The 13,037-nt window shown below is 45.7% G+C and overlaps 1 protein-coding gene across 2 annotated transcripts in view; it reads left to right on the top strand.

Annotated features, from left to right (window-relative positions):
- EFHC2 (EF-hand domain containing 2) overlaps nucleotides 1-13,037 on the top strand; it is a 200,531-nt gene that overhangs the window by 174,983 nt on the left and 12,511 nt on the right. The window contains exon 14 of one of the 2 annotated variants that reach the window (XM_053202257.1): nucleotides 7,780-7,885. The exons of the other annotated variant lie outside the window; for it this stretch is intronic. Within the exon in view, the coding sequence (XP_053058232.1) occupies nucleotides 7,780-7,885 (106 nt within the window). The remainder of the gene's footprint in view (nucleotides 1-7,779; nucleotides 7,886-13,037) is intronic. 2 annotated transcript variants of the gene reach the window in all.

Raw genomic sequence — 13,037 nt, 5'->3', positions numbered from 1 at the left:
CAAGGAGATAGATGGCTTCTGTAGTTTTCAAGCCATTCATCCTTTTAGGGAGGGGGGGACCAAAAGCACCCATCAAATGACACATTTCTAAGAACTCCCACCTAGCTAGGCATCGAGGAGCATGCTTGGGGGGAGGGGTCATGATTATCTAAGGAGGAACGAGGGAAAATTGCCTTCCCTCCCTCTTCCTCCACAAACATGTCCCTAAGTTTGTGTAGGGAAGGAAATGGTGGCTTGCCCAAGTATCAAAGGGAAAGAGGAATTTATGGAGGCTTTAGGAAAACACTTTAGCACTGTGAGCTGGGACTTTAAAGTAAGGAGGCTGACTTTTTAACAAGCGGAGAAACACTTAAAAGCCAGAATTAGTGTTGCCCTTTAGGGCAGTCACCCTGGAAGACCGTGCACGGGTTCCAACAATGTTGCCATAGAAAGTTCTTCTTTGGAATTGCCTTCACGGCCTTTTTGAGAGACTTGCCTCCAGAGTGGCCAATCTTCATCCTTTGACCACGGATCAGAGTCTTAGCAAGAGCCAAAAGTCGTTCGGCGAGGAGCAAAGTAGGGGGTCCTGGTGGACAATCAGGAGGCTGACATTTTTGATCAGGGGCACAGCATGACCCCGAAGTAAGGAGACGTATTTTCTATACGATTCACAGGTCTTTCCAAAATGTTTTGAAAGGATGGATAGGATCTGGCAAAGGATGACAGGGAGGGCGCCATTTATGGGTGACAGGGGAGACGGTATTCAGAGGTAAATGCAGGCAATGACTGACTTGTTCCCAGTACCCGAAGAGTCAAGCCTTCCTCCATCTCTGAACTGCTTCCTCTTGGCTCCTCTGCCTCCTATTTGGACTATTTTTAGAACCCGAGCTCTCTTATATATCCATATTCTCTCTCTCTCTCTTTCTCTCTCTCTCTTTGTACATTTTGTACTTACATCACACTGGTACATTCTCATGGTAAAACAAAAACAAAAACAAAACTCAAATAATTCTAAAAAGCTTATTCCAACAGCAGCAGCTTCCAGCCACACCCTTCCCCACCTCCCAGACCCATCCATGCACAGGAAGCAGCCTCTTTCAGTTGTTCTAGTCATTTCTATAGACGTTTGTCTGTTTGTTTATTTAAAATTTTTGTTAGGTGACATACTGTGGGATATGGGTTTCAAAAGTAGAATTCCGCGACTCGTCACTTACGTACCACACCCGGTGCTCATCGCAACCAGTGACCTCCTCGATACCCATCACCCACCTAGCCCATCCCCCACCCACCTCCCTCCATCACCCCTCAGTTTGTTGTCTATCGTTAAGAGTCTCCTGTGGTTTGTTTCTCTCTCTTCTCCCCCCTCTTACCGTATGTTCATCTGTTTTGTTTCTTCAATTCCATATAGGAGTAAAAGCATCTGGTATTTGTCTTTCTCTGATTGACTTATTTGACTTAGCATAATACTCTCTAGCTCCATCCACACCATTGCGAATGACGAGATTACATTCTTTTTGATGGCTGGGTAATATTCCAGCGACATTTAAATAACACGCACATACTACTATTTCTGTGTTTCTCATTTTTAGATACCACTGCTAACTTCCTGTTAGGGTGCTTGAGGATTTAACATAATATTAATTCCCGCTATTGGTCTTTCTGGATGCTCTTAGGATCTTCTCTTCGGGGCCTTGTGTGTATGTGTTTGTGGCTGTATACGGATTCGCTGTGCTTAACACTTTATGGGCCCTTCTGGTCTGGAGACCCTGTCCTTTGGTTCTGGGAAACTTTCCATCAATTTTTAGTGATTTCCTCTCTTTCATTTTCATTTTTCTCTTGTGAGAACTCCTGTCATTAAGATTTTGGATGTCCTAGGGGCACCTGGGTGGCTCAGTCAGTTGAGTGTCCGACTTCGGCTCAGGTCATGATCTTGCAGTTGACGAGTTCGAGCCCCACGTCGAGCTCTATGCTGACAGCTCAGAGCCTGGAGCCTGCTTCTGATTCTGTGTCTCCGTCTCTCTCTGCCTCTGCCCTGCTCATGCTCTGTCTCTCTCCGTCTCAAAAATAAAGATAAACATTAAAAAATTAAAAAAAAAAAAAAAAAAGATTTTGGATGTCCTGGATTTGGATCTCTCCTTTCCCGGATTTTCTCTTTGTCATCATGATTTTCTTGACACGATATTCCGCCTATTCTACTGTGTGTATTTACTACTATCAGATTTTTTATTCCAGGAGCACAGTTTGTCTGAATGTTCCCTTTTTTAGTTTTCTGTTCTTTTTTCATGGGTATACTGTATCCTTTTATCTTCCCTCTTTGCCTCTGCAACCTAATTGCCTTTGTTTTTCTGATTCCTTTTTTTTTTTTTTTTTTTTAACTGTTGCTGTTTTGGCTTCTGTCCTTAATGCCTGAAGCTTTTGGGGGGGGGGGGAGGATCTTGTTGATTGGTGGGTTTCACTGCACAAATCCATCTCCTATCCCTCATTTTCATTAGGTGAACCCCAGAAGCTGGAATCTGGAGATCTTTCTGAGACCATTCAGAGAATCAGGAAAGGAATCCCATCTTCTCCTGCTGGAATAGGAGGGAGGGTGGAATGGGGGAAAGGGTCACCAAAGCATGGCTACAGGTATTCTAGAAATGGGAAAGGGGAAGGAAGGGGGCCGAGAGGCCCAAGTTCAGTGTGTAATGCTCTCCTCTGCCCTCGATTATGCTTCAGCTCCCCCAGACTGAAGCTTCTTAAGTTGAATTGCTCTAAAAGAGAGCTGTATAGAAAAAGATACTTGGGATTCGCTGCCCTGGCTTTGTTCAGGCTTTGAAACAGCCCTTGTTTTCAGTCTCACACCATGTTCCCGCCTCTGATGGCATCTGGAGCCTGCTTTCGCTGAGCACCTCAGGAGTTCTGTGGGCCACATTGGCTAATCTCTAAGTGGCCCCCTGCCTCCAGACATTTACAGTTTAGCTTCCCTTCCTCAGCTCTGCCAAGCTGGTTACGAGTCCTTGGTCTGCTTTCCATCTTGCAAAAGATTTTGAAGATTCTTGCCCACCGTTGTCTTTTTTTCCAGCTGTCATGAACATTGTGGGTTACCACCTATTCCTTTATTGTCGTTTTGGTGGGCTTTTGGTGAGAAAGGGAGATAAATATTTGTGACCAATCCATCAGGATTAACTACAACTCTGTCCACTTCCAGCAGCAAAGAATTCTTCCAAGAAGCATTGGCTCATTTTATCCACTTTCATTGAAAGATGCTTTGTTCTCTTGTCCCTTGCTCCTTTTGCTGAGAGTTCCATATCCATTGAGACCCTCTAAGAACTGAAAAGAAAAACTTGGAGTGTTATACCACATTAGCTCAACTCTTCTCTGGAGCCTGGCTCTGGGTCTTTGAAAAGACTAAATCTCTCAAACGTTTTTCCTCAGAAAAAATTCATACATCGTTTCTAAGCTGTATACTCTTCCATTTCCAGCTTTTGATCCTTCCTCAATATCATTTGATTCACAAATATCCTTTCCAAATAGCCTTTGAAATGGGTAAGTGGTTAGACGTGTTGAGTCTGACATATCGTATGTTGGGCAGGGAAGAAGGCTAGGCACCTAGGGGTAACAGGTAGGGATGAGTAAAGAGAAGACTTCTTGGTAACAAAGTATGATAATAGGAATTCCAGTGGTGATTTCGGAAATCTTTCTAGGAGTTTCCATTGCCATCATTCAGGGCAAATGCAGATTCGGGTAGAGGGACTCGGTTAGGTAAGAGGAACTTCAGGAAGGCCTTTCTGAAGAAGCAACATTTGAATTGAGACTTTCAGACAAAGGGACCAGAGGGGCAAATGCCTCGCATTTCTGGAAGAAATCTCAGCATGCTCAGAGAACAGGAAGAAGGCTAGTGCACCTGCGATGTTTTGAACAGGGATGGAGTTTTCAGGTGAGATCAGGGAGGTCAGCGATGGCCGGATTACATACAGTGTTATAATCCCTGATGAGGAGTTCCGCTTCTGTCCCAAGTGGATTGGAAAGCCATTGGAGCGTTCAAGGAAGAAAGTTATTGATCTGGTCTATGTTTTAAAAAGCTCATTCTGGGGCGCCTGGGTGGCGCAGTCGGTTAAGCGTCCGACTTCAGCCAGGCCACGATCTCGCGGTCTGTGAGTTCGAGCCCTGCGTCAGGCTCTGGGCTGATGGCTCAGAGCCTGGAGCCTGTTTCCGATTCTGTGTCTCCCTCTCTCTCTGCCCCTCCCCCGTTCATGCTCTGTCTCTCTCCCAAAAATAAATAAACGTTGAAAAAAAAAATTTTAAAAGCTCATTCTGATGGAGGATGTGTCTGCAGCATGGTCAGAGTCGAAGCAGTAAGACCAAGCTACAAAGCTATGGTTATAACCCAGGTAGGAGTTGATGGTGGCTTGGAGTTAGTGAATGGGAGAGGAGGTGGAGGAAAGGATTTATGATCTGCTATGGTGGTAGAACCCTCAGGACTCGTTAGTGGATTGTATGTGCGGGTGAAGTCTGATGTGGTCCTACATTTGTTTGGTAATCTTTTGACTGGTTCCCAAATTACTGGGATATCACACTTCTGAAACCTCTAGGATTAAATAAGTGTCTCCTGTAATTGACGTAACGGTAGTTTACCGACAATTACATTCTGTACTCTAGAAACAGAGAAACTTAGTTCATTGGTGATCTCATCCAATCGCTCAATCTGGTGGCTTTAAAAAAATTTTTTTTAACGTTTATTCATTTTTTTGAGAGAGAGAGAGACAGAGCAGGAGCAGGGGAGGGGCAGAGAGAGAGGGAGACACAGAATCTGAAGCAGGCTCCAGGCTCTGAGCTGTCAGCACAGAGCCCGACTCGGGGCTCGAAATCAGGAACTGTGAGATCATGATCTGAGCCAAGGTCAGACACTTAACCAGCTGAGCCACCCAGGCACCCCCCACAATCTGGTGGCTTTTAACACCATCTGTATGCTAATGGCTGCCACATTTTTGTCTTCACCTCAAACCTCTTCCCTGAATTTCAAGCTCATAGATCCAACTGCTCACTTCCCATCAAAATATAACATATGCAAACAGAACTCCCGGTTGTTTTCTGCCAACCTGTAGCCCCGGCAATCCTTCCAGTCTCAGGACAGCTATATTTTTCCAATTGGTCAAGCAAAACCCTTAGAGTGGTCCTGAGTCCATTCATTCTCTCTGTCTCTGTCTGTGTCTCTCCCTGTCACTGTATACAATCCTTCTGGAATCGTACACTCAAAGTATTAAGAATTGACCACTCCTCACTGATCTCCACCGCCACCGCCGCCATTTATGCCTCCTCTGGGTTACGGAAAAAGACTGCTAACTGCCCTCACCACTTTGGCCCTGCCCCTGCATTCTCTTCTCAATGTATCAGTCAGAGCAATCTTTAGAAAATACAACTTGGGTCCCATAATAGCTCTCTGTACAGTCTGCTCCTGTGGCTCTTAGTTCTCTTCAGTAGGAAAGTTAAAGGCTCTACATGATCTCATTCTCTGACCTCAGCTCCTACTCGGAGTATTAGGGAATACTTTTCTTCAAGGCTCCATGCTAAATGCAAGTTTCCTACAAAACATCTTTAATTGATTGAGCTTCAGTTCCTCTCCCAAAACACACACAAATAAAAGACATCATGGTCCAGCATTTTGGCTACAAATATTTCCATAAACAGAGCATGTCCTTTCAAGGAGTTCAAGATGACAAGTGAGCCAAAACCCAGACGATAAACAGTGGTAGGGGGCGGCATATTGGAGTTGCATCCCAGAACCCTTGGCCAAAGAAAATGTACACAAAAAAATAACCAAATTCCCTTTCCCCTCTTCTGATCGCTGTTGATTCTACTTTGTTTAGATTGATGAGCCTGTGTGACTTCATCTTGTAACATTTAACTTACTACTGCTAATTTTTATTAGTTTATAAATACGAGCCATTATTTTCTTTAATCCTGAGGGGGAAAATAAGCCCTTTGGTTATGAGTATGCTATTTTCCTGCATTTATCATCACCCAGCTTTCTTTTTTTTTTTTAATGTTTTTTTTTTTAACGTTTATTTATTTTTGAGAGAAAGAGACAGAGAGTGAGGGGGAGAGGGACAGAGAGAGAGGGAGAAGCAGGCTCCAGGCTCCGAGCTGTCAGCACAGAGCCCGATGCGGGGCTCAAACTCATGAACCGTGAGATCGTGACCTGAGCTGAAGTCGGATGCTCAACCCACTGAGCCACCCAGGCGCCCCAACCCGGCTTTCTTATAATTAATTATCCCCTGTTCATTCTTGCAACAGAGTCTTGTGCACCTCACTTGCTGGTGGGAGGGGTATGTTGAGTTGGAGGTCCTGAAGGTGCTTGAAATAATACCTTTGTCTTTTCCTTCAAACAATGGCCGGACATGACCAGTGTATGTTTTTTAGCCTTAAAAATGGGCAGAAAGTGGGGCACCTGGGTGGCGCAGTCGGTTAAGCGTCCGACTTCAGCCAGGTCACGATCTCGCGGTCCGTGAGTTCGAGCCCCGCGTCGGGCTCTGGGCTGATGGCTCGGAGCCTGGAGCCTGTTTCCGATTCTGTGTCTCCCTCTCTCTCTGCCCCTCCCCCGTTCATGCTCTGTCTCTCTCTGTCCCAAAAATAAATTAAAAAAAAAAAAAACGTTGAAAAAAAAAATTAAAAAAAAAATGGGCAGAAAGTGGGGCACCTGGGTGGCTCAGTTGGTTAAGCGTCCGACTCTTGATTTTGGCTCAGGTCCTGATCCCAGGGTCATGTGATCAAGTCCCACGTCGGGCTCTGTGCTGACTCTGAGCCTGCTTGAGGTTCTCTCTCTCCCTCTCTCCGTCTCTGTCTCTGTCTCTCTGTAAAAGAAAACAAGATTGGCAGAATGTGGTCAAATTCAGAGTAGGTGGTATGGAGGTATTACCCTGAGAAGTACTTTGCTTGTATTTAGGTCATTCTAGCAATTGTGTTGAAATTCCTAGGTCTTACTAGCCAAAAGTCTATTACGGTTAAGGTTACATGTATGCCAATGTTTTCTTTTAAGTGAAAATGGGCTTACTTAATGTTTTTTCTTATGAATTTAAAACAATTCAGATGATACAGAAAAGTCTGAAGAAAACAGCAAAACTTGGTCTCTCTTCCCAGAAATAGCTGTTTTTAATACTTCAGTGTGTTGTTGCTAGACTTTTTCTATGCCTTTTTGTATAAATATAAACCTCAAGTAAGATCGTAACTCTAAATACTGTTTCATAACCGCCTTTCTGCTCAACAATACATCATGAACATATTTCCAGGACAGTACATGTGGATCTAAATAAACCCTTTTTAATGGCTAGATAATAAATGATAAAGATACCTTTTATCTTCCCTAAAAATATCTTAGTAGACAAAATGAATCTAGGCTCCCCTTTAAAATTCAAAAGGCACGCAGTCTAAAAATACAAGGAGATTTTACTTTACTGACCTATTGGATCAACGATGTGAAATTAAAGGGGACCTTCAAATACTCTGAACAAAATGGCCTCGGTTACTGAATAAGCTCATTTCTTTCTGTGGCAACTGCAACAAATATTTATTGAGCACCTACTAAGTGCCAGCATTAATCTAGGTGTTGGGGACACGTTGGTAAAGTAGCTGTATGGGATCTCTGCTCACAAAGAGTTCACATTCTCAAGAGTTGGAATCAGAAAATAAACTAGTAAGAAACAGGAAAAATAGCAGATATTGAAACGTACCTGACATTATGTTTTCATGGTAGCATTTAAGGTGACATTTCGGTCCTGAATTCTGCAGATTGAGTCAAATTATATTCCATAATTATATTTTCAGGTTTCAAGACAGTGAAGAACAAATAAATTACGAGTTATTTTTCTCTGCCCTGAACTGGAGAATGAATCCGATGCCCGAATTGCAAGCGGTATCGTTTACTAAAGAGGTAAAATCAACCTTGCATTTTTAATATCCTTTATCTGAAAAACTAGTTTTCAACATGAAACATTAACAGCCGCGCTTTTGGAAAAAGCGCTTCCGTCTTCCTGGGTATTTGCGGTAAAGGCTAATCGCTTTCCGTGCTGAGTGAACATCTGCTCTATAAGAGCATGACTTCTCTTGTGCAGCTGAATTTTTAACTCCAGCCGCATCCCATTATATGGGAAATAGGATAATAGGTTACAGTTATAAATAGATGTAAACACTCTTATCAAGGGATTCTGCTAACATCATCGTGAGCCACAAGAGCAAATCTCCGATGGTGCGTGTTTCAAGAATCCCCAGTGTATCTGTGGCTGTGCATACAGGTTTGCCTTGGGTGACAGAGGATAGTATGGGGACGCGCATGTCACAGTGCAGCCAAATTTACCGTAAAAATTCAGCAGGAAAATGCTTGGTTAGGGAAAGCAAAGTTCATGTGATCTGATGGTGCTCTCAACATTGTGGCATTGTCTGAATTCCCTAAGATCTCTTTGGACCAGTTGTCTTCAAGGAGTGGGGGGGGGGGGGGGGGGGGTGGATGGAGGTTTGTTTATATTTTTAACATGCTCCAGAAATTGATTTTCTTGGGAACGTCCCTTGATAAAGCAAATGTCATGTGGCTGCTCCCAGAAAGGAGGCATTTATTCCTGCCTGTCGCTGCTAACCAGCTCATTCTGGCCTGAACTGGTCTACTGCCCCTGGAGAGTTCCCTCAGGCATGCTGCTATTCTGGAGCAGTCAGGCAGCCTTAGAACTTCCAGATGGTTGGGAGAGAGTGGTGGCCTTTAGAGTCGCAGAGCTAGTGTTGAATTCTGTCTCTGCCACTTGCTTAGCCGAGCGGCTTTGGGGGACTTAACCCATTCGCTTATAAATCTAATTCTCAGACAAATCGTGAGTCGGTAATCCACTCTCAGCAGGTTCTATGCTCAGCGCTGGGGTCCAGAGTGAAGGTCATTATTGCTGCCTTTTGCCGGGGGGTGGGGGCACTGCCCATGGGGGCATCAATACACTCACTCATGCTTTGGAGTATGGCATGATACAGCCTGCATGGGATGGAATGGGTTGAGGAGGAAGCCTCCAAGAAATTATACTGGGGTGGGGGTGGGGGTGCCTGGGTGGCTCAGTTGGTTAAGCGTGCGACTCTTGATCTCGGCTCAGGTCATGATCTCACGGTTCGTGAGTTCAAGCCCCGTGTTGGGCTGTGCACCGACAGCACAGAACCCGCTTGGGATTCTTTCTGTCTCCCCCTCTCTGCCCCTCCCCTGCTCGTGTGCACACGTGGGCGCGCTCTCTCTCTCTCTCTCTCTCTCTCTCTCCCTCTCCCCGCCTCCCTCAAAATAAATAAACTTTAAAAAAAATGCTTAAAACAAATCAGAGTGGCATTGGGGCGGGGGGTGGGGTGGGCAGCAAGTCTTCTCAGGGGAGGTGACGCTTGAAATTTGAATGCTGAATAGTACTAGTTAGCAAGGGGGAAGGGGGCACATCCTGGCATGAAGGCACGAAGGGAGGAGTGGAGGAGGAGGAGGCTCGAGATATCCGCAAGGCTGAAGAGAGCGACATGATCACGTGTTCCCTGTAGAGGGAGCTTTGCTCTGGGCTGGATGGTGGGCAGTTTGGAGAGAGGACTTGGGAACAGGTAGACCCATTAGGAGGCTCTTGATGTCCTGTTGTCACCATGACAACTGCAAACACGTAAAGCACATCCTATGTGCCGAACCCTAAGACTGGAAAGATCTACTGACTCATTTAATCCTCCTCGGAACCCTAGCAGGTGGATACTCTTGTGATCCCCATTTTAGAGATCAGGAAGTTAGAAAAGCAGCAAGTGTGTGGTAAAGTGAGAATTGTAACTCACGCCCGTTTCACTGTGAAGAATAGAAAGAAAAAAAAATCTTTTTTAATATCATCATGATCGAACATATTGCATTTAATTAACTAAAACCCAAGATGCCATCACAAAAACAGATCAGTACTATCCTTTGGTAACCTTTTCATTCTTATCCATGCAGGTACTTAAAAATGAGAGATGGCGTTTACATTCTACCTTTCCGCTCCATGTTATAGTATCCTGGGCTGGTTGGATAGCATCCATTTGTCCCATTAGGACTTTTCCCCGGCCCCCTCTCCCCTGCTCTGAGTCCCAGGCAGCAGACCTTTATGGGCTGCATCAACGGGTCCGCTAGCCCTCTGCCCCCCACCTCCCTTGGGTTGGCCAGTGGCATGCACCAGCAAGAGAATGGAGGGTGGGAGGAGAGAGAAATCCTCTCCCTCCCTGCCAGTTCCCGTGGACTAACCACGTCCTCCATAGCTGCCCACCACTCCAGACTCGAGTGCCCACCCTCAGGAACCCTCCAGTAACCATTACCACCCCTTTGGCCCCAGGCGGTGGTAACGGCCCCCCTCCCCCCCTTGCTACACTCCTCGAGGGGCTGGAGGATTCCCTGTGGCCTTTCCTGACCGCTTCCCGCAACTTGGTCAACGGTCACTTTATTTTAAATTCCCCGCAACTTCCGCGATTTGCCCATGTCCTCTGTTTCCTGTGGCATCCTGATTGACGCGCGTGCTTTTTCGTGCTAGTCGGCGACTGCCTTTGTCATTCTTTTCCTTACTTCCTACCTGTCTCCTTTTCTGTTGCACCCAGTCCACCACCCAAACGTTCACCTGTACATTGGGGGCTTCGTCACTTATTGCACAAAAATATAATTCTAGGGGTGCCTGGGTGGTACAGTCAGTTGAGCGTCCAATTCTTGATCTCGGCTCAGGTCATGATCTCACGGTTCGGGAGTTCGAGCCCCACATTGGGCTGTGCGCTGATGGCGTAGACCCTGCTTGGGATTCTGTCTCTCCTTCTCTCTGCCCCTCCGTCTTTGTGCGTCCTCTCTCTCTCTGTGTCTCTCTCTCTCTCAAAATAAATAAACTTAAAAAATGTTTTTAATATATAATTCTACCACATGCATTTATCTGTGGTGTGTTTTTCTTACGTAACGGTTCATCATGGGCAGTCACTCTAGTTTAATGTGTATAGACCTGAGCCATTCTTTCATAGCTGTAGTATGGATACAGAATAATTTATTCATCCATTTTTCTGTTGATAGGCGTTCAAGTCATTTTTGCATGTTTGCCTCTGACATCGTGGTAGCTTATCACTTTAATTTTTATTTTCCTGATGACCGGGCTAATGATCTTTGGGTACGACAATTAAGAAAGACTTTTTTCATAGCAACCCAGCATGCGCATATACAGTGGAACAAAAGTTTCACGAATCAGTACTATTCTAACTACGTGTCGCGCAATGTGTTACTTTCTTTCTCTTTTCCTTCTTCCCTCGTTTCCTTTTCTTGCCTCTCTCCCCCCACCCCCTTTCTTTCTCTCTTTTGAGTGCAGTTTGTGACCTGTTAAGTTGATTTAAGGGCCCAGAAAAGGATCACTGCCCACACTGGAAGAGAAGCCACCAGGCGGGAAGGCCAAAGATTCGCTCTCCCCTTAGCCACCCCTCCCCCATTTCATCCCTTACCCACTCTGTTGCTGGGACAGTTACTGAGCTGTGGACGTCAGGTGCCTCAGAAGTGTGGAGCAGAGGGTCTGAAACCACATGAACCCGAGTTCACATCCTTAGCTCTGTGATTGACTAAGCGGGTGACTTTGTGCAAGTTACTGAACCTTTTAGGTTTCCTCCCCTCAGAAATGGAGATGACAATAGCCCTTCCATAGGCGTGGTTGTGAGGGTTGAGGGTGGTACACGAGGCCCATGTCGCCACACCTGTCCCATAGTAAGGGCTTAAGTGTTAGCTATTATTATTGTTTATAAAATGGAGAGGTCTTGGGGCGCCTGGGTGGCTCAGTCGGTTAAGCGTGTGACTTCGGCTCAGGTCGTGATCTCACGGTCCGTGAGTTCAAGCCCCGCATCGGGCTCTGTGCTGATGGCTCAGAGCCTGGAGCCTATTTCGGATTCTGTGTCTCCTGCTCTCTCTGCCCCTCCCCTGCTCATTCTTGGTCTCTCTCTCTCTCTCTCTCAAAAATAAATAAACATTAAAAAAGAAAACAAAGTGGAGAGGTCTTAACTTTCTCAGGTGAAGGGGCCGGGCCTTGAGCACTCAGCTTCCAAGGCTATGGTCCGTGATTCCACCCTTAAAGGTAGGAGAACCACAACAGGAAGGTGGCATCAGAAAAAGGGCCGTGAGACTTTACTCTTTGGGTCTCTTATCAACTCTGCTGACCAAGCCTGGGAGCGGGTTCTGTCTGTGGGAGGCATTTGCGAGGGGCCATTCCTTTTTCGCCGGTTTTAAAAAGAAAAGAACCTAGGTATGAAATGGTACCAATTTGACTTCGTCATGAGAACGTAACTAGATCCCAGAGCCCACAGTGCTCTGGTATTCCTAAGCTTGTTATTGTTGCGTAAAGAGGACATAAGATAGCTTGGGAATGTTACCAGTGAGTCTATAATCTCATGTGAAAATATTTAGCGCGAATGGGTTGAGCATAATATTGCAGAGTTGATACAGCACCATCAGTAGTGAGAAGTACAGGATCTCCCGAGCCCTGTAAGTGTGCGGACATGTTAATATCCAGTAATGCCCTGAGATGCTCAGGTCAGAGCCTGTCACAGGTTGGGTTCTCCAAGAAGCAGGTGGAGTTGAATGCGCTGGGTGTTTACTTGGGAGTGTTCTTGGGCTCGATACGTATGAAAGGGGGAGGAAGGATACAGGAGTGGGCAGACGGAACAGTTGAGGCAACCCACGGGGAGCTCTGGAACTAGAATGGCCTTTCCGAGCTGTCCCGAGTTGGGCCACAATGGCTTGGCCTTTATCCTTTATCCCTGTGGGTTGCTTTAGGAAGGGGTGTGACCTTGGATAACGTGACTCCTTGCAGCCAAGATAGCGCTTAAGCTGCGGCCATCCCTGCAGGGGACTCTCAGCAGCTGGGCCACCAAGTCCTTCCTCAAGGAGGTCCTGGATGGTACCTCAAAGCTTGGCGACGAGCTATTCTTGAAGCTCTTATTTTTTGTTTTTATTAAAAATAATTGACATACAATATTGTATTCGTTTCAGGCATTTAATATAGTGATTCGACACTCATACACATTGCAAAATGGTCACCTAGCTACCATCTCTCTGTCAC

This window comes from Acinonyx jubatus, chromosome X (assembly GCF_027475565.1).
Source record: "Acinonyx jubatus isolate Ajub_Pintada_27869175 chromosome X, VMU_Ajub_asm_v1.0, whole genome shotgun sequence".
NCBI classification, from domain to species: Eukaryota; Metazoa; Chordata; class Mammalia; order Carnivora; family Felidae; genus Acinonyx; species Acinonyx jubatus.
Note: the sequence above shows the minus strand (reverse complement) of the source record. Positions and strands in the feature narration are given on the sequence as shown.